This window comes from Myodes glareolus, chromosome 18 (assembly GCF_982192425.1).
Source record: "Myodes glareolus chromosome 18, mMyoGla1.1, whole genome shotgun sequence".
NCBI classification, from domain to species: domain Eukaryota; kingdom Metazoa; phylum Chordata; class Mammalia; order Rodentia; family Cricetidae; genus Myodes; species Myodes glareolus.
Window position 1 is genome coordinate 31881573 of NC_142043.1, and position 27033 is coordinate 31908605.

General features: G+C 41.3%; 1 protein-coding gene across 2 annotated transcripts in view; it reads right to left on the minus strand.

The window, feature by feature from the left end:
- Positions 1-27033, minus strand: part of Prim2 (DNA primase subunit 2) — a 207820-nt gene that overhangs the window by 47742 nt on the left and 133045 nt on the right. For both annotated transcript variants that reach the window (XM_087898051.1, XM_087898050.1), the window contains 2 exons: positions 20843-20915; positions 17062-17247 (listed from right to left, as the gene is read on the minus strand). In XM_087898051.1, coding sequence (XP_087754177.1) covers positions 17062-17247; positions 20843-20915 — 259 coding nt within the window. The remainder of the gene's footprint in view (positions 1-17061; positions 17248-20842; positions 20916-27033) is intronic.

Here is a 27033-nt window from a genome sequence, read left to right on the forward strand (position 1 = left end):
ATAGTTGTGTGGCTTGGTCTATTTGTGGGACTCCTGGCAATGGGAGTAGGGGCTGTCCCTAATGCTTTGCCTGGCTTTTGGTAACCTATTCCGCATACTGGATTGCCTTGCCCAGCTTGAATGGGGGCGGGGAGGGGGCAGGATGACTTGGTCTCACCGCAACTTGCAACTTAATAGGCCATGCTTTGTTGATCCCCATATACCCATGGGAGGTCTGCTTCTTTCTGAACAGAAACAAACGAGAAGAGGACTAGGATATGGGGGCAAAGGGGAGTTGGGGGTGAGGGATATAAAAAAAAAATCAATGGATATATTGAATAGAAGAAAATAAAAAAGAAATGCAATGGAACAAATAGGAAAATTCCAGCGATCAGACTAAATGTTCATGCACCCTTCGTCCTCAGCTTCCGACAGAGCAGTGCAGAAACAACGCAGAATGGCAGCTGCAGCTTTCTTCCCCGAAGCTCATCTGGAGAGCAGAGTCTTTGCTTCATAAAGCCCTGGAAACCACCCTGACTACAAGCGTCCGCTAAATACATTCCAAAAGTTCCTCGCAGACAAAACACATAAAGATGAGAAGTACGATTTAAATGGAGCACCACCATCTGTACTCTAACAAGTAAGAAATGAAAAACAGGGCAGAAAGCATTTGGCTTTTGCACCTAGTGCAGAATAAAGTAATTCATGTCCAGCTGAACAGACAGAAGTTCACTTGACAGCTTTTAAAATTGTCAGAGTAGGAAGTGTTCAGATTCAACAAATGAGAAAACCAAAAACAGAACCAACAAACCTCTCTGATAAGACTTAAACAAAAGAAAATCGTGAGTGCAAAGCAGTTTCCATACATCTTTTCAAACACCATCCATAAGCTTACTAGATAATCCCACAGGTGTAACTAGAACCTGAAGACACGTGTCTGTAATCACAGGTTAGCAAAATGCAGTCTCTGCTGCTTTCATGCTTTAGGTCGGTGCTACCTCTTCAGTCTTCACGCTGCCAGTTCATGGCTGACCAACCATCACCCTCTGTAGCAGTAAACAGTGCCATATCGCTTTCCTAACAATTACTGCAATATTTCTAATGCTTGGCGTGGATGGCTCATAGAATTAAAAGCACAACTATGGGACAGTTTGTCTACAGAAAACAAGATGATATTGAATATCTACTGTGTGCAAAGTACAGGTCTAAGCAATTTTCTTTTTTGTGTTAATTTCATTTAATGCTTACATCAAGTCATTTGGACAGATACTATTAGGATCTTCATGTCATAGATGAGGAAACTGGAGTATGATAAGATTAAGCAATCTGTCCAAGGTCAGCTGACAGCTACGGTCTGACAGAGCCAAATTTAAGCATAAGTACTCACTCGTCCTCCAAAATTATTTCCAATTTATTAAATAAAATTATCTACTCCCTTTTTACTTACCCAAAAAAAAGAATAGTGGAAGAGGGCCAATGAAAACTATGGTATTCTCACTGAGCTTACAGAGCAATGTAGACTGAGTTGTTATTGAGCACTAGTGTGGCTATCTGGGCTTGGTTCTGCTAGACCAGTCAGGAGGCCCACAACTTTAGGCAATTAACCTAACTTTTTCAGCTCCCAACCCAATCTATAAGTGAGATTTAAAACTCCTCTGTTCCTTGTGAATTCTACCTCAGGGGAAATCAATCTTCAGGATGGCCTGGGGAAGGTTTTTTACAGACAAATTCTGGCTGATAAACTTAGAAGTAAAATATTAGCATAATTGCTTTGAGAAGACCATGCTATTGCCAAACCATCAAATGAGACAGCAAAGGTGAAGGCAGGCTACGGCCACCAATATGGCCCCTCAGGTGACAGAGAGTAAGTGTAAGAGTGAGCCACATAGGAAAGGCTCCTGATGGGACAGCTGGGCCTGGCGGGACCAGCTGCTCGGAGGGAAGATGAGAAGGGGAGCAGAACAACACAACACCACAGAGGGACACAAAGACAGACAATGAGACATTTACAGAACGAGCTTGTTAAGAAGCTAACAGATTAAAAATACAAACAAGGGGGCAGTGTAGCAAGCCTGCTGATGCGCATGTGTAATCATGACAGCTAATGCTGTGTGTTTGTAGCTGGAGTGTGGGGTGCCTGGCATTTCTGCACATGTCTGGGTGTTCTGACAGGCTGGGCAAAGTGGCTTTCCCTCTCCAGTGTGATGGGCAGCGTCCTATGTGTTGAAGCCTAAGCTGAATAAGAAAGACAGACAGACTCTCCCTCACAGCCTACCTGGAGCACAGTGACCTGCTTCTGTCAGTAGTTGTCCTGATTAGGACTGTACTTTTCCTATGGCTAAGGCTGAACTTCACCACTGGCTTTCTCTAGTCGGTAGACAGCAGAATCTGGTGGTGTTCAGTCTCCATAATCACATGACACAATTCTCCACAGTCACTTCCTCCCTCTGCGCACAATCCTCCCTGCACTTGTGTGTATGTGACTGGCCCTGTTTCTTTACAGAATTTTGACCTACACAGTACCACACAACCACCCTTTGGAACAAGTTTTAGTATTGTTGCTTTGTTTTGTTTTTTCAATCAGCTAAAACCAAAGACTAAAGGATAAATTTCATGTCAGAAAAGGATAGGTAATCGTTTCATATGATGGATAAGTGGAAATTTGCATATACATTTGCTTGTAATATTTCATGTTAAAATTTAAAGAAACATTGTCACCCTATCTCACAAGCTATTATAATGACCATTGACTAAAAGCAGCTACAACATATGTGTACAAGATGAAGGTCAGTCTGAAAAGAAAAAAAGTTAGAAATCCACGTTCTAAATTAGGAGTTGGCAAACCACAACCAGCACATAAGCTAAATCCAGCTGGGCACCTGGCTTATGGGTGACAAAGTCATGTGCAATCACACAGGCCCCCTGTGGTTGGCTTCCTGCTACTGAGGCAGAGTGGTTGCAACAGAAGCTGAAATAGATACTATTTGGCCTCTAAAGAAAGCCCACCGACTCAAGTTTAAATCCTGTATTTTCACAGTAGCCAGACACTGAGAGACTGCAGCCTATGGACCAAGAGTTCAAGGTCATTCTTAGTAAGAAAGGTGAATTCAAAGCTCGTACGTCCTAGGTGAAACCCTGTTTCAAATGGAAAATAGTATGAGAGGCTTTTTTTTGTATTTTTTTTTTATTTAAACTTTACTGAGGATTTCTGCCTAATCTAGTTTCTCACAAAAGCAAACCCTCATCAAGGAAATCTAGGTAGTTTCCTAATTTTCTCCTAACATGGACAAATCATTTCATAGTTTCTGAGAGTCCATGTGAGAGAAAACAAAGTCAAAACAGTAAAGAGGTAGAAAAAAATCAAAAATAAAAATTATAATTCTGAAATACCATTATTTTATTTCAAATTCCCCAACTTTAATAAAATAACTTGAGGGAAGGAATGTATCATCTGGCTTCAACATATTACAATCAAGGGATGTTTCTTACTTGGGAGCAAGGTAAACACCACACTGCAAGTTCCCTCCTCTTAAGTCTGGCCAAGAACACTGTAGCCCCAGGAGCCATTTTCTTTTCCAAACCTAAACTTAGATATGTTTTGAGCTAGTAATTTAACAGATTCTTTGACAGCCTTTGGCTTAACTTATATAACTCTGGGTTATACCTGTGAGTTGATTAGCAAGTTGGGGACTGAGAAAAGCAAAGTTGCAGAGGAAAACATAAAGACATGGATGGATTTAATATGCAAGCTCACTAGCTAAAGGGCATAATTAAAACTACTCACTCCTTTAAATCTACATAATTATATCCCAAAGACATTCGCATTAGTATATTATACTTGTCACTAAATCAGAGCCTCATGTCTACATGGTCAGGAAATAAACATAAAATTTAAAAGTTAACATAAAATAAAATGTTTGCAGAACTCAATGGCTGAACTTTACTTTGAACAAGTGTTAAATAAAGCCAATCTGTCAGACATCACTACTCTAAAACAAATCCATTATCTGAATATGCGTGAGATTTTTGTCACAAATTTCTGAGGGAAAAGTAACTAGATATGTTTAACAAACTGTATCTTTTTTGTTTTGAAGACAAAGGCTTTTTTTTTGGATACTAACTCGACTTGAAGTCTCTATAACCAGTAATCCTTCCCTGCGCAATGATAACCGACGTTCCTAGTGATAAGCCTGAAGCACTTCCCAATTCTGAAGTGTCCTATAAATCATTAAAACTATGGAATTATGATCAGTTATTTGGTAGTGAGTGCATTTCATTATATTCTCATTATTTTGGCATTAGTAATGTATCTAGGATATATAAGACAAATTCCAACCAGAAGCCGCTCTACTCAAATCAGCTGCGCTAATGGAATGCTCTGATAGCATTATCGATGGATTATGCATCATGGAAATAATTACCTCCCTCAAAATTTGGGGCAGGATGTTGGGGAGAACGTTATTAAAGGTGGAGTGCCAGGACTTGTAGAAATTATAAACTTCCTGTTAGGAAAATGAGCAGCCTGTGGTAGCCTTTCTACTTCTCTGCTTCTGCTGACACCGATAAAGTCCCCTGGGACAGGAGGCCACAATTCAGCCATGAAGCTATCACCATGGTCTGGAGGACAGTGACAGGGTAGGCTAGCACTGTGGCTGTAGGGACTGAAGGAACAGTAATTGTGCTGGTCAGCTTTTCATTGCCACAGCAAATACCTGAGATTATCAGCCAACAGCGAGGCTTCTTTTGGTTCAGAGTCTGAATGCTCCAGTCAGTGATGCACTCACCAATGCATCCTGCTCCTGGGGCTTCAGTGCACTGAAGGAGCAATGCTACCAAGAGGAGGAATGGGCAGCTTCCCACTATCCTCCTCCAGGGCCTGAAGACCTCCTGCTAACAAGTCCGAAGCCTTCACCACCTCCCAATAGCAAGTGGGAAATGCTCCATATCAAAAGAGCAGTGGTACACGTCTCAGGTTAGGTCAGATCACTCACACTTCTGATTGCACAGGTCTAAAAGAAAGGCATGGTCTGAAAACTTCAAGGTTGAAGTATGAACCCATCAAAACAATGGAGTTGCCATTCCCTGAGATAAACTTGGAAAAAACACAGCGGGTGATCTGCACCACAGACCAGGAGCTCAGGTTTAGAAGCCTGAGATGATCTGTGAACTACATTTATATGATTCAGAACATAAATAACGAATATCAAGACCTGAACCATGCCCCGGAAACCTCAACTATCCAAGAACAGTGCTGCTCTGCCCAGAGATACTGAGCACCAGCGTATCTGTATCATCTAGGATCTGTCCATCAAGTGTCCTAGGAACTCTGCTGACCCAGCTCTTCAGTTTATCATCACTCAGTAAACCTACCTTTGCTACCAGTGAAAAAGATGGCTTCTGTAAAGCCCCTCAGAAGGGACCATAATCTAAGTAGCTCTTTAGATACACTTCTGAGAAAGGTACAACTTGTAGACTAAAAGCAAACAAGAACACTGACACACAGCCAAGTCAGGACTATGAATTCGCTGCAACAAGAAAAACACCAACCTTCCTTGGGCATTTGATGCTTTAAGAAGAAGCTCACTGTCTCAAAGAATTACTTTCCATCCCCCATTACAGATGACTGCAAAGCAAAGAAGCCCACATGGAATTTCTTAGCACCCAGCAGGAATGCTTTCACTGAGATTTAATAACATCCAGCTTCTGCAAAGATTGAACAGAAGAATCATCCACTTGAGTAATGATTTTATGTCTTTAGCCAAAACACAATTTACAAGATCCTTTGTGATGTTACCAACAGCCTTTATAATAGAAACATACCACGGTTCAGGAAACACTGTCACCCAATTCTAATGCTCACAACTACCATCATTCAGGACTCAATTCAAATACTAACTTCCCCAGGAAGCCCTGAGTCCCCTGGGTGAACATACTATTTCGTTCTTGAGCTTGCTCTCATGCTGTTATCACCACATTCTACTCCACATTAAATGGGAACTTAGGGGCAAGCAATTTAGATTCTCTGCTAAATAACACACACTGTTAATAGGTGGTATAGGAAGAATATTATCATATACAATCACCATATAAATTCCACCATTATCCTTACCCAAGGCAAGAGAAACTGAAGCTGAGAGCAGACTTATATAAAGGCACACAGATTATAATGAGCAGATGAATCTGAGCTCTCATTTGATTCCAAAGTTCACATTCCCCCAACTACACTATGCTGCCATCCAAATCAAGCCGCACTGCCCTATTCAAAAGACTTGTGTTTGTTAAACTATGAAAAACATCTGAGTACTCAATAAATGTTACTTGAATATAAAATCAAAATGTCTGTGCCTCTTAAAGAGCTTATAATTAACTGAAAGGTAATTCAAGAGTTATAATGAAATAGTAAGGACTTTGTATTCCATATTCTCTGCATATTCACATTCGGATTCATATTCTCTCCCTCCCTCCCATTTTCTCCCTCCCGCTTCCTCCACACCCCTCCCCATCTGGTCTTATGGATCCCAGTCTACCTGGCTTTCAACTAATGGATAAATTTATGTAATTTTCAAGAAACAGATGCAAATTTGAGAAAATCGTAGATTTTATATAAAGACAAATTATGTTTGCATATATTACATGAACACAAAACTAGGAAAACACGGGGGGCTAATAGGAGGGAGGAGGGTGAAAATGGGAAGGATAAAGTTACAAAGAGAATATACTCAACTTACAGTAAATAACTTTTTGAAATGTCTTTATGTAACAGTAATATGTTTATGTGTATATATTTATATATACATATATGATGGTGATTTTTAATAAATATATAAAAGTAATAAAAAGAAATACTCCACGAAATCTTAAACAGATTTTTTTTAAGAAGCTATATATTCACCACCATCTTTTCCTAAGAGCATCAGGTACATTAGCAAGACTGACTTCCACTTAAGAGTTAGCTGCAGTTCCATTTCCTCATCAGTCTAACCCAGGGTACCACTGGCATGAATAAATGACTGAAGTTGGAATCTTGGGTTAGGGTGCATCATAGCTCAGTTGTAAAGGGCTTGCCTAGCATGCATAAGGTAATGAATTAAACCCCCAGAATGTATGAATAAAATAAATAAGTTAAAGGTACCTGGTTTTTGTTTGATTTTTTTAAGGCATTGAGGAGGGGAGACAGAATAGATAATTATGGATGAGGGATGGGGGAACTGGAATAGGAGGATCAAGTGGGTAGAGGGGACAAGGGAGGAAACACAAGGAGAGAGAGAGCGCTAAAATGAAGGGCTGCTTGAGTAGTACGGAAACCGAATGTAGTAGAAGCTCGTGTGTGTGTGTGTGTGTGTGTGTGTGTGTGTGTGTGTGTGTGTGAGTGTGTGTGTGTGTGAGTGTGTGTGTGTGAGTGTGTGTGTGTGAGTGTGTGTGTGTGAGTGTGTGAGTGAGTGTGTGTGTGTGTGAGTGTGTGTGTGTGAGTGTGTGAGTGTGTGTGTGTGAGTGTGTGTGTGTGAGTGTGTGTGTGTGAGTGTGTGTGTGTGTGAGTGAGTGTGTGTGTGTGTGTGTGTGTGTAAGAAGGCAATTTGAATGAAATTGTCAAATTATAAGGAAGATAGAGCCCAAATTGGATATTTCTTGTCACAAATAAAGGTTCCAGTATCAGGAATGGTTTATATCTAATTGAGATGTTGGCCAAAAGAGGTCCCTTTGGGACCCCCAAACAACCCAGGCTGTTGTCAAGACTACTGGTTACTCTCCACAAATGGACAACAATGCCCTGTTACTGAAAACAACACCTACACAACTCACTGAGAATGGGAAAGTCAAACTGGTGCCTACTCAGAGCCTTCACCCCTATGTACTAGTGTCTGTGGTACAGGGAGGTACTCTGCATGCTACCGAGCCAGTCACAAACCCTCTGACCTATAATGCTGTCCTGTCTGCTAGATATGCTAGGGCAATAAGGTACACAGCTTGTAGGACTAACTAACCAATGATTGATTTAACTTAAGGCCCACTCCCCAAGATGGAACCCACGTCCAACACTGCTTGGGTGGCTAAGAACCTGAAACCAGATAGCCCAGAGACCTAAAATAAAACCAAATACTAATGTTTACTTGGAGAACATTGCTGTAAAATGACTCCTAATGACATTCTGCTAAACACATAGATCAGGGCCTTGTTCAGTCATCACCAGAGAAGCTTCCTGCTATGGCAGATAGAAGCAAATGCAGAGACCCACAGCCAGACAATATGCAGAGAGTGAGGGTCCTTGGAACACTCAATTCTAAAAGTGATGTCTCCATCAAACCCCTCCCCTCAGAGGTCAGAAGAGACAGAAGGAATGTAAGAGCCAGAGAAGAAGGAGGACACCGAGAAGACAGGCCTTTCTAAATCAACAGGATCAATGCACATATGAATTCACAGAGATTGCTGCTTCACGCACAGGACCCGCATGGGTCTGCAGTAGATGGAGTCCTACACCTGAATGGAGAAATGAACATATGCCCCAATCCCTAACCTAGAAGGTATTTCCAATTGGGAAAATTTAGTTTCTCCAAGAGAGCTGGGGAAACAAACTACTCCTAAGGGTAGGCTGCGTGCCCAGCAGTAGAGGCCAGCAGAAAGTGAACTCAATAGAATCTTTGGAGGTTCCTTATAAGACCACATCTGGGCTTTTTTTGTTTTGTTTTGTTTTACTTTTATCTCATTTTTAATTGTTAGTTTATCTATCTTTTTTCTTTTTTCCCCTATATGTCCTTCCAGTATATATTATGGCTTCTAGTTTGGTGTTTCTATGAACTCCTAAGTATGCGAAGGAGTGCATCTCTGTATCTCTGTTTCTTGTGCCTTTTCTTCAGCTCTTCTATTTTTCAGTTTTGTCCTATTCCAATGTGATAGTTTTTTTTTTCTTTTGTCTTATTCTATTCTGCTCTGTTCTGTTCTGTTTTAATTAACCTTTAGAAGCCTGCTTGTTTTCTAATGAGAGACAGAAAGGGGGTGGATCCAGAAGGGAAGAGGGTGGGGAAGAACTGGAAGGAGCAGAGGGAGGGGAAACAGTAATCAGGATATATTTGTGACAAAAAATATTTTCAATGAAAGGAAGAAAAAAAAAGGAATTGTAAATTATTTGCCAGAGGAAACGAAAGTTAGTGGCTTTACCAGACCTAGTATTCAATGGAACAGTGTTAGGAGAAAGATACTAACACTTGGTACCTTGTTTAATTCTATGTGACTGGCAAGTTTCTTGATTGTTCCTAAAACAAGCCCAAGCTGCTGAAGTGAGTTTAATATTCTCATATCAGGCTATGCAGAATCAGTTCTAAGTAACACAGAAGAGATGGAGCAAACCTTTCCTACATACACATCTCTATTATATTCTAAAACAGAAGGGCTGGGCATACTGCTCAGAAGCAAAGTGACTGCCCAACATGTACGAGACCCTAGGCCTGATCGCAACACTAGAGTAGAAGAGAATGAAAAAACGTAAGAATGCAATCCAGGCAACTTGTAACTCCTAAGAGTACCTTTAAAGACTGAGGTCCAACTACAGTGGCTTGGGTTACTTTGCAGAACTTTTATCTATTCCATTCAAATTACTTCCTTATATCACCACCATGAACATTCAAATAAAATGAAATTTTCTTCTAAAGAAAAACTAAAATGTAAGCAGCCAATCAACTATGTGAGGGTTTTCAACAAGTTAGGTTTCTAGGTCTTTTAAGGTGAATGTGTGAAAGATTGCAGAGCAGGGCAGCGATCAAGACTTCGACATGACAAGTACCACTTTAGGTCACAGGAGCAAATATGTACACTTACTTCATGCACACTATTACTTCTCTTTAACCCTTAGCGGATAATCACTGCCTGAGTTTTAGTTTCTTGTCCTGCTCCAGTAAACTGCACCATCAAAGGCAACTAAAGAGAACAGGTTTATTCCGATGCGGTTTGAGGTTACAGTCTCCCATGGTAGGGAGTCAAGCAGCGGAACTTGAGACAGCTGTCACAGCACATCCACAGCCAAGAAGCAGAGAGTGTGGAATGCTTATGATCAACTCATCTTCCTTTTATACAATGCAGGATCCCCAGGGACTGGTGCGACCTATGGTGGGGGAAGGCAGTGAAGGCGTCATCTCACCCCAATCTAGTCAAGCCTACCCATACAAGTGTGCTGCTGCTGGCTTGCCAGGTAGGTCTAGGTCTCAACAAAGTAGAAGTTGAGATTAGGCCATGAGTCGTCATTCACTGACATTCTGGTCTATTCAAAGTGGTGTCGCGTTTGACGGTTTTCACAGCACAGTCAACTTTCCAGAGACTAGGAAATACACAGCATTTAGAACACCACCTAGCCAGGTTTAGCGGCGTGCCATGTTCCTGCCTAAAACTGACTGCGCTCTTCATGTTTTCCCGGAGTGACAGCCTGAGTTTGAACTGAGTCAGAATCACCCTGCTTTGCTTCTCTAAACCCGAATGTGCTCACTTTGTCTTCTCTGTTCTAAGGCCATAAGACACTGTTGAAGACAACCTTATGGAATTAGGAAAATACATTTCAGTCACATTTCTCTTGAGGACTGTTTTAAGGATGAGACAATCAAATACACACTAACAACCATACTGCCTGCCAAATACAGGCATCAGTAAATGGTCAAATGGCAACTCTGCACTTAGCCTTTTTTAAAACATTGGTTAATTCCTTTGCGAACACCTCCCCCTCCCACACGATGATCTCAGGGACAGGAACTGAGGCTGTCTTCCTCACATCCAACAAGGGGTCTGAACAGACCACAGACACTCAGCAGCAGCTAACTTAATGCACATGCTATACAAGGACCTCAGTGTTCGGCTGCTGCAAAACTGAAGGGAGTAAGAAAGAGGGAAACAGGCAGCAAAGTGTTAGACTGTGAGGAACTGTCTTGGTCAAGTTATTCAAAGCTGGAAGACCCAACCTAAATGTGGGTGGCATCTTGTAATAGCAATACAGATAAAAGGAAGTCTAAGAAAAAGAAAGCTTTTAATATCCACTTACTTTGACTCTGGCTAGCAAGTTCATCTACCTTGTTGCTGTTGTTGCTACGGCTGTGGTATTCTTTTGCTAGTATGAGAACCCTGATTTTTAGTCTCCCAATGTGGACTGAAAACCAAAGGTTCTCTGGGAATCCTCTAGGCCCTCAGCACCAGATTAGGGCTTCTGAAGCATAAAGCCTTGGGATCTAACAACTACTAGGTTATCAGCCTCTCCAGAATGAGACAGCCACTGTTGGGATTACCCAGACAGTACTGTACAAGCCAATCTGACATATTCCCTTTTAATACCTATTCGTTCTATCTGTTCTTTCCCACTAGAGAACCCTCATATAGTTATATAACTTGTATAGAGCAGAAAAAATATGCTCTCGCCCAAGCCTGCATTCTCTGACGGTACTTCTCAACCCCTTTCATGTCACTTAGCACATATAAAATGATGCTTAGGAAATATTCTAGAGGAAAAAGAAAGCACTATTTACAATCAAAGGGAACGAGCTATGAGTACTCAGGTCTGGCCTAGCTTCCCCGAAGGTTCATGGGATCAATACTGGAGTATATTGGAGATTCATTAGCAGTACATTAGCTGAGACACTCTGCTGTACATATTCATTTAGCATTTCTAGGCCCTGGCATGTAGCGGGCCTTTAAATATATGCATGGATTATTGACAAAGAATGGATCACTAAGCCTAAATTGCCTACACAGGAAGATGGAAGAACAAGGAAGAGCTGAAGACGTGCAGTGTCTATTTGTTGGATTAGTGTTGGGAGCTGTGAACCCCCAGATCCTGAATATCTTGTAAACAATGTGTTATGCTTGCAGCTGCTCTGAGCAGGAGACCCTTGGGAGTTCCTGATGGCAGGGGAGTGGTTCTGGTGGGTCTGGCTGGGGCGTGGCTATCAATTAAGGATCCTTATATAAGCAGCTCTGGTACATAATAAAGGGGGCATTCTTGCACATTCCTGTTTCAGGGATGACCCTTGTCTCTGTCTGTATGTCTCTGTGTGTTTCAGTCTCCAGGCCCTTGCCCAACTTGTGAATGGTCATGTAGTGCAGGCACCACAATGCAGTAGTACCGTAGTAGCGTAGTACAGGCAGGCGGTACAGATAAGCCAGTTAGGAACTTGAATTTTTTAAGGGTCGTCACAAAACAATTTTTCTCAATCTTTAGTGAACATCAGCTTCATGTGGAAGGTTTGAAGACACAAACTATAGGCCCTGTTCCCAGATCTCGATATGTATAGTCACACCTCATGAGTAAAAATATTTTCTTCTTTGGTAATAAGTTGAACAACTCAAGTCTAACCTATGTCACTGCCTGCTAAATTTTGGGACAAAAGATAAGCTTTTTAAATAGTTCTAAATGTCCCTTGACTCAGTTACAACAGAATGTAGTTGACCCTGAATACGGCGTGCAAGGACCAAAAATTGCAGCCATTAAATGTGCTATGTTGTGCTTAATGTCTGGCTGAAACAGAAGGCAACTGACAGGCCCACCAATATAAGCAATCTGGATGAAAGGGTACTGTGCCGTGAATTCTTTATAATTACACAGTTCACTTTAATTCTAGTGACTGAGCGATTTAATAACCAAGTTCCAAGTAAACAAACATTTCAGGGATTTTTTTTTCCACACTTTAAATACAAGTTTGAGAAAAAGGGAGGAAAAATTGGTGACAGCCAACAGCAGGCACCTCGGAGCTCCAAGGAGTTTGAGAGACCCATGGAGGCTCCTGAGGGTGATGCAGATAAGGAAAAGGCATCTGTAGAGCCTCAAATAGCTCTGGAACAACTTTTTAAAAAGGCAAGTCTTATGGGAAGATGCTTTAAAAAGTGGACTCATGAAACTGCAAAGAAAGATGGCAGCATAGAGCCATGTACGGCGGAGAATGATGAATCTATGCCTTCCTATAGATTCCATATCTATATATCTATGCCATGTCTCAACCAATAGGCTGCAATCACAAAGGTCATGTCTGAGGAGCCCTTAGGTGGCCAGTACCAACAATAGGAAGATGGCCTAGAGCCCCTGTAGAAACAGGTCAATACTGAATAGAGCCAGCCTTAGGCCTGGCATCTGCTCCGAGCATGGAACCTGCAGCACTCACTGCCCACAGTCAACAAGCACAACAGTTGTACCCAACACCTGGCACCAAGGACAGGGTGGTGTGCAGCAGCCTGGAGCTTCTGCAGAAATAAGTTATTACTGAATAGTGCCTGTCCTAGGCTCACTTGGAACCACTGTGGCTGCAGCCTGCTCTACCTGTCTTGCTGAGAGAGGGAGAGCACAGGACAGTGGTGCAGCCCATAGGCTACAAGCACAAAGGTCAAATCGGACAAGCCTCAGGGTGGCTGACATCAAGAGCAGGGAGGTGTGTGGGAGCCAGGAGCTGCAGCAGCCTGGAATTTGCATGGAACTTGCCCCTGATGCCCTGCCTAGTTGCAACATCACCCTGACTATGGGCAACAACAGAATATACGAGCAGAGTCTAGGCAATGGTTCAATATTTATGGTGCTTCAGAAACCAGAAAATTTGAACCAGACCAAAGCCTCATGCAATGAATATTTGCATGTAAAGTTGTTTGGGATATATAAATATATATATATTGTGTGTGTGTGTGACACATTGCAGCACGCAATGTCAATACGACAGACAAGTATGCATTGGAGAGGTGGGAAAGGTGGAGGAATAGAGCAGTGTGCAATGGTGGTGGCAGGTGTGAGAGAAGGCTACAGAGGACGGGGACATGTCACTGCTGAGCAGGGCCAAGAGGGTGGTGTGCAGCAGCCTGGAGTTTGCGCATACTCAGCCCCCAAACATGCTGCCCAGTTACACTATCGCCTGGTTTTGAGAAACAGATAGGATGTTCGAGATGAGGAAAACGAGATGGCTCGTTTTCTGGATTGGACCTCCTCTAACAGAGGCATTTCTCAATTGAGGTTCCCTCCCTTCAGATGACCCCAGCTTGTTTCAAACTGACATAAAACTAGCCAGCACAACACTCATTAAAGTTTCTGTTAGAACATTCTCCATATCCATCCAACAAAGTACTGGGAGAGCACTGTAAGCCAACCCTTTCTGCACCTCTTCAGACTAACAAAAAGCTCTGTTAGATTGAAAAGAGTATCACAATTTAACATACCATAGTTGATTATACTTCATATATGTAAGAAAAGAGAACACTGAGAAAAACATGACCATTTGTTTACAAGTGCAGATTGTATAGCAACAGAACCTAAGTGCAATACAATCTTAGTCAAAATAGTACATTTGCTATAATCAATAAGCTAATGAGAATATAAACTCTCATCTTCTTATAGCGAAAATTAAAAATTATCCACTAATTTCTTTTTACACTGAATTTTAAATTGTGCGAAGAAAAATCTCGTAAGAAAAACACTAAACAAATGGGTTCAAAATAAACTTTACAGTGCTGCTGCTGCTGCTGCTACATGGACCTTCTCAAATACCAGACAGGGTGACCAAAAGGCAAACTAACTCTGAGACCGGTCCCTGGTACCTCTAAAAGCTTTACATGTAGAGGACAGAAGCTCAACCACTGGAAGCCCTTCAGCCCTGTGGTAAGAGTTGGGTCAAGCCACAGTGTAAGAACATTTTCACAAGGTTACAGTGTCAAGAGCAGGGTTTGGTATGTCTGGATTATGCGAACCACAAAAGAATGCAAACCTCAGAGTCAGGATGCTGGTTCACAAGGAGGCAAAATCCTTTTGAAATTGTGTCCATGGCCAGGGGAAAGTACCAGATTAACCCACCGTAAGAAATCAATAAAACACTTGCCCTTCCTTTGTTCACTAAGCAGTCTGGTCAGCATGTCTCAGCAGGTACAGGGCACTGTCCCACAGCCTCACAATCTCAGGTTGATCACAGTTGTTTTCTCACTTCCACATGTGTGCTATGACACATACCACACACACCATAGCACACAACCCACATGCACACGTGCACACACAGATACACATATACACACCACACATACCACACACCACATAGCACACAACCCACATGCACACGAGCACACACAGATACACATATACACACCACACATACCACACACCACATAGCACACAACCCATACACATACACACAGCATACATACACACACACAGCATACACACACACACATACACACCCCACACACACACCACACACACACAAATCACATACACACTATATTTTTAAGTTGGGTATAGTTAGTGAATGCCTGCAATCCCAGTGTTAGAGTGGTAGGGGACAGAGTCTCTCTGCCCAGACAAACTGAAAAAGCCAGCTCTAGGTTCATGAGAAAACCTGTCTCATAAAGGAAGGTGGAGCATAATAAAGACACCAACATCAACCTTGGGCCTCCACATGAATAAAACACGTGTACACATGCATGGCACACACAGACAACCCAATGTCTAAAACCTGAAATTATATCATTTTTAAATGCTACAATATTATGCAACAAATTCAAATCACCTTTCAAAGATTAGTTAATAACACGGAAAACCATAAAAGTTTTATAGTGGGGTGGGGTAGAGCAGTAGTTAGCTACCTGAACTATAAAGAGTGCCTAAACACTAAATATTTCTTAATGGGAGAAGGAAAACAAGTAAATTTTTCTGCAGCTTTCATACTTTCCATAGTTAGAATACTTTAAAAGAAAACAAACATAATAGGAGTATAAAAAATATTCTAAACTGTTCAAAGAAAGTTTTATTGAGTCATATATTTAAAAGTCCCTAGGCAGTTCTCAGGAAGGCAGTTTTTAAAACAAGTCTGCAAGATGGATAAGAACTTTTCACAATATTAAAAAAGTCTAGGGGCTAGCGAGATGATCAGTGATCACGTTCAATGCACAGCATGGAGACCACATAAAAGCTGGGCACGGTGGTGTGTGTCTGTAAACTCAGTGCTACAGGGAGGGACACAGGAAGATCCCAACTCACTGGCTAGCCAGTCAAGCTGACATGGCAAGCCCTAGGTTCAGCGAAAGACCTTGTTTCAAAACTAATGTGGAAGCAACAGAGGGGACACATGACCTCAACCTCTGGCGCATGCACACACACCCATCCCCCTCCACACACACACAAACACATAGTCAGATTCTTAAATAAAGTATAAACGAGAGACATGTTATATACTGAGGAATGCTACCCTAAAATTCCTATTTTGAAGCTTTAATCCCAAGTGCGACTGTATTCCAAGAGTGTCTTTAAGAAGGGGAAGCAAGGTGCAGTAAGATGCTACGTGTGTAGTTGACACAGTGCAACTGGAGTCCTTGCAGCAGCGGGGGTGGCAGTGGTACTCACACAGAGAAAAGACTGCATGAATAGGCCAAACCTCAAGGCATGGGTCAGGCCTCAGAAGAAGCAACATCTGCCAAAACCCTGATTGGGATTTCCAGATTCCAGAACCACAAGAAACTAAGTATCTGTTGCTTAAGCCACTTGGAATTTTGTTACAGCAGCCTTGGAAAGCTAATATGAGATAACATGATATTTACTTATATGAACACTCTTCATTTCCTATTAACCTCTTTTCCAAAAGAAACAAATTAAGAAATAAACAACACAAACTTTTTTTCCTTATATAGTGCATGATGTAAAAGAGACAAAAACCACATTTGGAGACAAAAATCTTATCATCTGAGATTAGTAGGAAAGAAGAACTGAGAAATGGGCCTAAGAACATGATGCTACAGATGGATTAAAAGCAGCTCCAAGGGTTCATAGTGACTGCTATTGAGAAGCTTCCAGGAACTGAACACAGGCTGAAAGAATATTTTAACTGCCTTGACCTAATGGTAGTGTGTGTGTGTGTGTGTGCTATGTTGTATATATACATCCTTCTAGAAACATAACTCGGGAAGCAAGTTCAGTCCACTGATGACATGCTTACTTAAGAAGATACCTTTCCCAAGCTTTTGTTTGGCATTTGCTAGAATAACATGTGAATTTCTTTTTACATAAACTAAGACATGTGCATCTTTTATGCTTTTCAGCTGTTTCAGTGCGTACTTTAAAAACAGACTTTTGCTATTGCTCTATATTTTCAGTGTTACCTTGTCTGGATCCATCTTTCCTCTGATAAACTCTTGCTTCCAGAACTGCAGTGCTTGTTCCAAAGTTAGGCCAATGCCCTTCAAGAATAGGCCATACTGCATCCGGCCTCCATGACGAAGATGGTGATTTTCCCTCAAAGCCTTGTGCAATTGACGCATGCAAGGTGGGAAGGATTTGGTAGAAAGCTACAAGAAAAAAAGAAAGTTTAGGCAATGGTGAAGATATACTAGGTCCCCTATTATATCTGCTGGGGTTGCAAATTTGATGTAATTGGGATAAAGAATAGTGTTCCATGTTTGAGAACTGGCTTCTGGCTAGTTCCTCACACTTGGTTCGAGGTTCTCCTGTGACAACTTCGGGAACGTCAATGACAAGCACAGTCTAGACCTTGAATATGCTGCAGTTTGTTTAGCCATCTGCTCACGGGACAGCATTATGTCCTTTCCACCTTTTTATTACAAACAAAACTACTCTGAATATGCTTGGAGGGTTTATGTGGACATAATATTCCATTTTTCTAAGAAAAATATCTGAAAATATAACTGCAAAGTACCAAATTGATTCATAACAAACTAGACATAAAGGAGAATATGAAATTAAGAGAAACGATTTCAAGAGAAAATCAAATAAACGTTTAACCAATAGTTTAAAAATGTAGGTTTTAACATTTTAGTGTGAAAAACAAAGTATCTTTGCTTGTTTTTAAATTCAGCTCTTTTTTCAGTCACAGTCTCAACCTCGTTTCCCCTAACTCCCTCAAATGCATCCTTCCTCCTAGGATGTGAGTTCTCACCAGGGCACACCTGCCAGCTCACCACGGAAGGAGGACCAGGCCTTGCTTTGTTTGATTTTGCTGCTCCCTCTAGTGACCATCTAGTGTCTCTCCGTAAAGAACAACTAAATTCTATCCTCAACACTTACCACCACACAGACCTGTATCTTTTTCTGTGGGGAACGAACAGAAAGCCTTTTGGCTCATTTTCACATAACACTCTGGTTCTTTCTTAATTAAAAAGAAAAAGTGCATGTTCAATGTCCTTAGTGTATGCCCACACCATCCCCAGCGCCTGCTAGCTTTTCATTAATATATGATAGAACAGATTCTATTCAGTATTTTAGAAAACAGCTCACTCAGTTAAGCAAAGGAACAATACATTGACTACTATACCTGTTACACAGTAAGATAATAACTTAAATAATGAGGATGGCAATAAGGACACAGTCAAAAGCCGCAGAAGCCAGGAGGGCTGATTTGTCACTGGACACACTTCCACTCTGCTGGCACCGTCTGGAGGACCCGCCCCACTCTCATGTGATTTAGTTACAGCAGGGAGTCCCTCACGACACACTTCTACCTCTCCTTCCTTTATTACAATTCCCCAGTCTCGCTGTTCTCAACCACCAAGAATTTATTGAAGATTTGAACATGTATTATGTGTGCAGCCCTCACAATTACCAGTAGAGAAAGAGGTCACAGATCCCCTCCTGGAGTTTACACTGTGGTGCAGACAATGGGCATGGACATAAGAAGGTGAAAATGGTGTCAAAGTCTGGGAACACAGCAGCAGTGGGATCGAGTGTGACTGGGAGAGAGAATACTCGGAACAGAAGAGTCTCCAAGGAAACCACACTTCACCTAAGACAGATTCCAAGCTTGATTTTGCTTGTGTGAGGATCCAAGAATACCATTCATGTAATGAAAATAAAAAACTCCAAGAAGGAATGAATATGGTATAGTAGAGCACGTGAGTAAGCCAAGGAATGAATATGGAGCACTAGAACGCAGTGAGTGAGCCACAGTAAAGTAGAAGGCAGGCCGTAAGCACCCGAGTGTGGATAATAGGAACCCAGGCTACAACACTCTACGGGGGCTATACGCAGCAGGAATGGAAGCAGGAAGAACACTTAAGAGAACCGAATGGCTGTCCACAGACTGAAAATGAAGACAGTCGAGCACAGGGTTGGCCACAGTAAGACGGCAATGGAGACTGAGCTGACAGAAACTGTAAAGACAGGATAAGGGATGCTGCAGAGGGCAGCAACAACAGATGCAGTGCCGTGCAAATAAAAACGGTCAGCATCTGGGGATGAATCCAGTCTATGTCATGATCCCAGGGCTTTAAGAAAGCTGGAGCCCTAACAGGGAAGGCTCAGAAGAGGTTGTGTACTCTAAGAAAGGCACTAACTCCATACAGTCCCCATTTGAAGAGAGACACGGGGACAATAGTGCCACTGACAGATACAGATTTCAGCATAGAACAACCTAGAAGGAGCAGCCCATGACCAGCAAATACCAAGAGAAATACTGATGGCATGGTGTTATAGGGATAAAGCAACTGAGTCAGTGAGCTTCCAAATGAAGTTAAGCCTCAGGCACAGCCCTGCCAAGTGATTTTTCAGGACGATGCTCATTTGCTATGTTGTCTGTTTCACCCAGCAAAGGTCTATGAAGGAACAGACATTCTGTTATACTCCATTCTGCTTCACAGCCAGTGACTGGTGCACAACGGATGGGCTCAATTTACATCCACTGCATAAATCAGTAAGTACAGGTCTTGGTGTTCCCACAGTTCACACTTGCTGGGGAATGGGGAAACACCTGGCTAGAGGCAGGAATGGAATTAACTATTATTAACTTCAACTATTAATATATAATATATATTATAAAGTGAACACATGGAGAAATGGAAAAGCAGCCTGGCAGTGGTAGTGCACACCTTTAAGCCCAGTACTCAGGAGGCAGAGTCAGGCAGATATCTGTGAGTTCCAGGACAGGCTCCAAAGCTTCAGAGAAATCCTGGGGGCGGGGGAGGATGGAAAAGCAATAAAGAGATCATAAGGTGAAATAGCTATTTAGAGACAATTCTGGGCATATTAACTGTTAAGTACTAGGTTATAATTCACCATGAGATAATCTGTATATTCTGATTGGTTTCTGGTAACTTTATTGTAATTCTTGTATTCCAGCACTAAAATCCTGTTATATTTTTAATTTTTGCAAGTGAAGTGGTAGTTGTAAATAAAGATTATTTATAGCAGGCTTATTTTTTCTTTGTGGGATCAAGTGCACACACTACAGTAATTAAAGAGAGATTCTGGAGACTGAAGTATAACAAAGCACTTTTGCTGAGGAACATGTGTTCATGCGTTGGAAGCCTCCGTTAGTGCTAGTGAACGCTTCTGGGTAACTGCACCCACACTTACATGCTGAACTTTTAACCCAGTACCCAGAGTTCGACTGGAAAGAAATCCCTAAAAGAGGCAATTAAGTTGCATGGTGTCATTATATTATAAAAGGTGACTACTGTACATAAAAGAAGAGAAAGAACCAGGCTATATAGGCCAACAGTGGGGAAACCATCTCATGAGACAGGAAGGCAGAGGTCTACACAGCAAGGAGAAAGACCCCAGGAAACCCAGAGCTTAGGCTTCACGCGTCTGGTACTTAAGTCACCAACCTAGAACATTTTGCTATAATGGTTCTAGCTAACTAATATACATCATTTTTCCTTTTCTAAATGTGTGTATTTAAATGTAAACACATAAATGGCACTTAGTGATTGTTATTTAAAAGAATTCCATTTTCCAGTAATCAAGTTGTTTTTTAAAAATTGTAAACAATTTCACTTTAAATTTTGTTTTCTTCCAATTTAAAAAAAAATACATACATAATATGAGACTTTCCTAAAAAATAATCAGAAGCATATGGTATTGCTCCCTATCTTTCCAGCAAGGGTCTCTAGTTGAAACAAGTCTGCTTTAATAGGGGCTGGTGCTTACCGAATCAATCTGATCTAAGGAAATCTTCCCAGTGTTCTTCTGGGTGCTGTAATCTTGGCCAGTGTAAGAATGACTGGAAAACAAAGCAGAACAAAATACTAAAATGGGATCTGTAAAATACTTTTATCTCTTCAAAGAGAATTTTTATTCTAAGATCAAAGTTATAATAAGAAAACACTTCACACATGAATCTCAGCAGAAAGCCAAGTACTTCAAATGTATTTAATAAGTCATATACAATGAATTACTTACAAGAAATACACAATATAGTGCCAGCCTGGATTTCCTGATTCCTACCCCAGGGCACTGCTTTCACTTCTTACAAGCATAATCCATACAGTAAACACTTAAATCACTTTTACTTAAGCCTTATTAAAACACTGCAACAGAACAAAGATGAAAGGAAAGCTGCAATCAGAAATCACTCCTTGACAACAGATCTCTAGGCATTTCATCTGCCTACTGGCATGCCATGTTCCTTCTCTGTCCAATGAAGATGATGATACCCTACCTTCAGTGCTGACATGATTCAAATCGAAATCATTTTTGCTAAAGGCCTGATAAATAGTAGTAGTTGGCATTCATTAAAATATTTAACAGTGCTTAGCATGCAAGAAATCTCCATGTACATTCTCTAATTAAATCTTCACATCCATTTGGGGAGAACTCCTAATTTACTCTTAGCAAATGAGGAAACAAAAAATGTATTAGGATCAAGTCTGCCATGTAGTGAAATGCAAACTCGTCTCCTCATTCCATTTCTTCAGGATGCTATCATCCTCTTCCTACAATAAATGCCTCTGTGGTGTCATTTACAATCTGGAAACACAAGTTGATACATGCTATCTAATGCCATTCATCTTTTGTAACTTTTCATATCCTTGAAAAAAGCTACTATCCATATCCAAAGATCCCATTGCGTTCAGTTTGCTATATCTCATAGGAAAATGTATACAGTCAAGCCATGACTTATACAGTCACAACTAAAGAAAATGCTGGAGAGAAGAGTCAAGTTAATCATAAAGAACTCCAGACTCTCTATTTCATATCTACTAGGTACAGACTTTTCCTGCAGAACCACACACATGCTCTCTAAGATACTGCTGTTTCCACAGTTGACTAATTTTATTGATTAAACAACAGATATGAATTATGAAACAAGCCTCTAGTAGTGTGTTGGGATGCTGCAACTGCCCTAAGAGACAGATCATCAAGCCTAAGCCTTCCTCTTCTGTGAAGTAATGTGTCATTTGCTCTGGCATATTCCACCAAGGATATTAACATGATGCACATAGAGATCATGCTACGTGAAACCCAAAGCTGTTATCTTAATGATTTACACTGTTTTCGCAGGTTTATGTGTGTAGAGTGTATGTGCATGTAGGTTCACACGTGTGAGGGTGTTCATGAGTATGTGTGTACATGTTGTGAAGGCCAGAGGTAATGTCATGTGCCTTTATCTATAGTTCTCCACTATATTTGCTAAAGCAGGGTCTCTCACTGAACTTGGGATTCCATGATAGATCCAGCTAGCCAGCTTACCCTGGGGAGTCCTTGTCTCCACTTTCCAAGTGCTGGGATTGCAGGTGGTCACAGTGCCTAGTAGGCCATTGTGATTGTTTGTTTGTTTTGTTTTTTAATATGGATGCTTGGGATCTGAACTCCAGTCCTCATGGAGTTTACCAACTTAAACATCTCCCCAGCTCCTGTTTTACACTGTTACATGGGCACGAAAGACCAATATTTCTGTAAAATCACAGGAATAGAAAAACTACTTTCCCAATTTACAGCAGAACAAAGAAGCACCACAGGGGAATAGAAATAGTACAAGGCTACAAGTCTGAAGACCTTTCTTCTTTCATGCTTTACATCACTAGTTATACAACTGGAAAAGTCAATTATCCTGTTTTGTCATCAGTCTCACTTGTAAAATGAAATTATGAATGCCAAACTTGACTAGAAATGCTAGAGAAAGTAAATGCTATGGCTTATTCAAAGTGCTAATTAAAGTAAGTAACATGGATTCCAGTACAACAGGGCAATTACATCCTTTACCAGTAAATAAGGAGAAGTCGGTACGGCAGTCAGTGTGAGTCTAGAGGAGACATCACCCGGCTCTTTACTAGGCCATGCCTTTGACCCCTGCAAACCTCAGTATCCAAATACATTAATAAAAATGGTGATTCCAATCATCTAAAAGAACTGTTCAAATCAACAACTAACAAATATACAAGTAGTGGTGCGGCGATACACAGATATAATTATAGATGGCTACTGATAAAACACAGTCAAATAATTACTTCACCATAGGAACTTGTCTTGGTCAGATGAATGTAGCACCATGAGTTAAAAAGAATACATAAAGAAGAAACACAGACAGCACAGCAGCTACACCTGCAGTCTAGTGGGTGGAGGGGACTTGGAATCTGAGCTACACAGCAAAGATGAAGCCAGCGAGGGGAGTAGGGGAATATATATTTGCCAAAAATGGAAAGCATCTGTATAAGATGCATGATTCTAAATATTATAATACACCAACAGACTAATTCTAATGAAAAGGAGAATTACAACATAAAAACTACAGAGAGGGCAAGTACAGCATACACATCAAGCACCCAACACAGAAAGGAGGTCGCTAGCCACATACAACTAACTGGACTCCAGTGGAGGGAATGACAGCAATGGATATTAGAAATGTGATTTCTCCTCTCATCTATGATAAAAGGGGTTCTTCTGTCTTGACCAATAAGCAAGGACCCCAGATCCTCAGTACTGGGTAAGCTGGTTATGACAGGCACAGCTGGCATGGAAAGTGTAAGTCGCTGCATTCAGACAAATGATGAGAAGGCCATGGAACCCAGGCTCTGTAGGCAATGGAAACCATGGGAAAATCCAAGGGGCAAACGGACATCATCAGGTCCACAGTTAAGAGCAGAGTGAAGAAATGAGCAAAGAAGAGAGGAACTGGCAAGACTACATCTAGGCCAGCGAAGGTGAGAGCTTGGCTTATCTCAGTAGATGGGTTTAGGTTTTTCTGGGGAAAAAAGAAAAAAAAAACAGATACAACTTAAAGGAGAAGACAGAAAGGTCAAGTATCACGGGGAATTTATAGCTGAGTTACCTGAGTATGTCCAAGATACAAATTCACCTTCAAAGGAGAAAATCTAATGAAATAAAACAACTTCAAGTGTAAACTTTAAAAGAATATTTTAAATGTAAGTTAGAAATCTTAAAAAGCTCTGCTCTGGCTTGAAGGTAAAATGTCACCCACGGCTCAGGCCAGTGAGATGGCTCAGCGAATAATGGCAAATGTCTTCAAGCCCAAAGGCCTGAACTCAACCTCTGGGACCCAAATGGTGAAATAAAGGCTGTCTTCTGCTCTCCACACACACAGACACTAAGCAAACAAATGGAAAGATATTGGTGCCCAATCCCCAGTTGTGGTGACTGAAATTTGTACACCACTAAGTGTGGACCTGGAAGGTTATACGCACCTCCCCACCTCCCTACTTCACCTCTGCACCTCCCCACCTCACCTCTGCACCTCCCCACCTCTCTACCTCACCCTCCCCACCTCATATCTGCACGTTCCCACCTCTGTGTCCTACTCAGGGTCTCTGCATCCTGGTCCACCGGGATGCTAAGAAGCTCTCCCACATGCTCTTGAATCTTGAGTTCTACCTTCCCTTCCCCAACACACTGAAACCAGGGTCGAAATCAAGGTTCCCTGTGAAGTTGTGTTGGGTATTTATGGTCCCAAGAGGGAAAAGTAACTAACTTCATTGCTTAGGTCATTGGAGTATTTCCAGGACCGACTTTTCTGTTTTCTTATTTCTTATTGTGAAGCACTGACAGCAACACAAAGATCAAGACACAAACGAAACACAAGCAAGCAATGTTGCCACAAAAAATAAAAATCCTTACAGTTCTTACTAGGTCATGAGATAGCAACTTTGGCTTTTACACAAGTGCCAAAGTGATGCTCCTGAAGGGGACTCTTGCAGGTAACCCAGAAATGCGAGCCACATCTCTATTATATGCAGAGAGCTCTCGGCTTCATTATCTAATGCTTCTAAATGAAAGCAGACACCACACTGGGTAACTCTCTGTGTATTCTTATTTTATGAATTTTTAAAATGCATCAATTTTATAAATATGTCATGTTGATGTTAGATAAAAAGAAATAGTAACAGCAATTTTGCCTTTTTAATTTTTGAGAGTATAACATAATTACATCATTTCCCTCTTCCCTTGCCTCTGCTCCAAATCCTCTTCTATCTATCTACCTCTTAGCTTTCTTTCAAATTCATGCTTTTTTCATTCATTGTTGAATAGCTGCAAATTTGTTAGGAATAATTTAAATAGGAGGCACATATGCTAACACAACAGAAAATATTCATTCTGAGGATGCTTCATGGTCACCACTGTTCAGTTTTCAACAAGGCAAAATCAGTGAGCATAAAAGCTGTTTAATTCCTAACCTTTTATATCACCATGTCATTTCTTCCAGACACAGATTTTTAAAAACTATTTTAATGGTTCACTAAATTCATATTATATCCATAATCATTATCTTGCCAAATACAAAAAGAAAGATTTCATTAACTACTCAGAGAATCTTGAAAATGGATCTTTTTATGTCTTAGTTGAATCACCAATTTGCCATAAATATAAAAGGAAGAAGACAAACTATACACCAGTTGGTTCATTCATAAACACAAGTAGTAAAGGTTATGAATTCCAATAGTTTACTCGTGCTTCCTATACCTAAGTTACCTCCCACTTGCTGGAGCAGCCTGTAAAAAAGCTCTTGAAGTACAACAGCTTTCTGGGGTTACATAAGTAGCAAAAACAGGAAGGATGTGACTCCAGGCACAGTTGCATTAGAATATGTTCTGAAGATACTGGGCTGTAAAAGGACAGTGTCCTTTTGCTAAGATGTAACAGTGCTGCGTGCCAGCAAAACAAACCTGGTCATCACCTTAACAAAACTGACCAGTGCATAAAATTCAGGATGAACTCATCTTTAAAAAAAATTTTTTTTGTAATTTTATTAAATTATAAAAGTTTCCATTTCCGCCCCTCCTCCCACCACCCTCCCACTCCCCCCACTCCCTCTCCTCCTCCCTCTCCATCCCTAAGAGCAGTCAGGGTTTCCTGCCCAGTGGGAAGTTCAAGTTCCTCCCCCCTCCCTCCAGGTCCAGGAAGGTGAGTGTCCAGACGGACTGGATCCACAAAATCCAGTATATGCAGAGGAAACAAGTCCCAGAGAAGGGGAGAGGGTTAGAGAGGGAAGAGGGAGTAGGGGAGGAATGGGGAAAGCTAGGTGGACTGGGATGGGGGGAGGGAGGAAGGATGGATATGAGATCAGGGAAGAATATATTTCAACTAAGGGAGTCATCTTAGGGTTTACAGGAGACTTGATTATAAATGGGATCACAGGTCCAAGGAGATCCCCAGACTGTTCTCTGGACAGAGGAGAGGGTGCCTGAAACGGCCTAGGCCCATAACCATACTGATGAATATTTTGCTTATCACCATAGAACCTTCATCGGGCGATGGATGGAGATAGAGACAGAGACCCACATCGTAACACTGAACTTAACTCCCTAGGTTCAAACGAGAAGCAGAAGGAAAGAGAACGTGAGCAAAGATGGCAAATTCAGAGAGAACCTTCATCCCACGATGGATGGCGATACAGATGGAGACCCACATTAAAAAATGTTTTTAAGCCAGGTGGTGGCACAAGCCTTTAAACCTAGCACTTGGGAGGCAGGGGCAGGCAGATCTCTGAGTTAGAGGTCAGTTTGATCTACAATATGAATTCCAGAACACCCAGGGCTCTGCTACACAGAGAAATTTTGTCTCAAAATTAAGTAATTAATTAAGAATGCTATTAGACACTTGGACTCAAATAGGTTTCTCCCTACAACTCGGTTACTGTCCTTATATAAAAAAAAAATCCTAATTACTAAATTACAAGACAAAACAAGAAACACTGCTCAGCCCAAGAACTGTTGCCACAGGTATTCCTGGTGGCACCTCAGTTAACCTAAGGAGAGAAAATTCCTCAGAGATATTCGCACAGGCTAACCTAATCTACACACTCCCACCCAGGCAGGCCCAGAGACTTGTGTCCGTCAAGTTGACAATCAAGATTAACTATCACAATTCCAAACCCACATTTATAT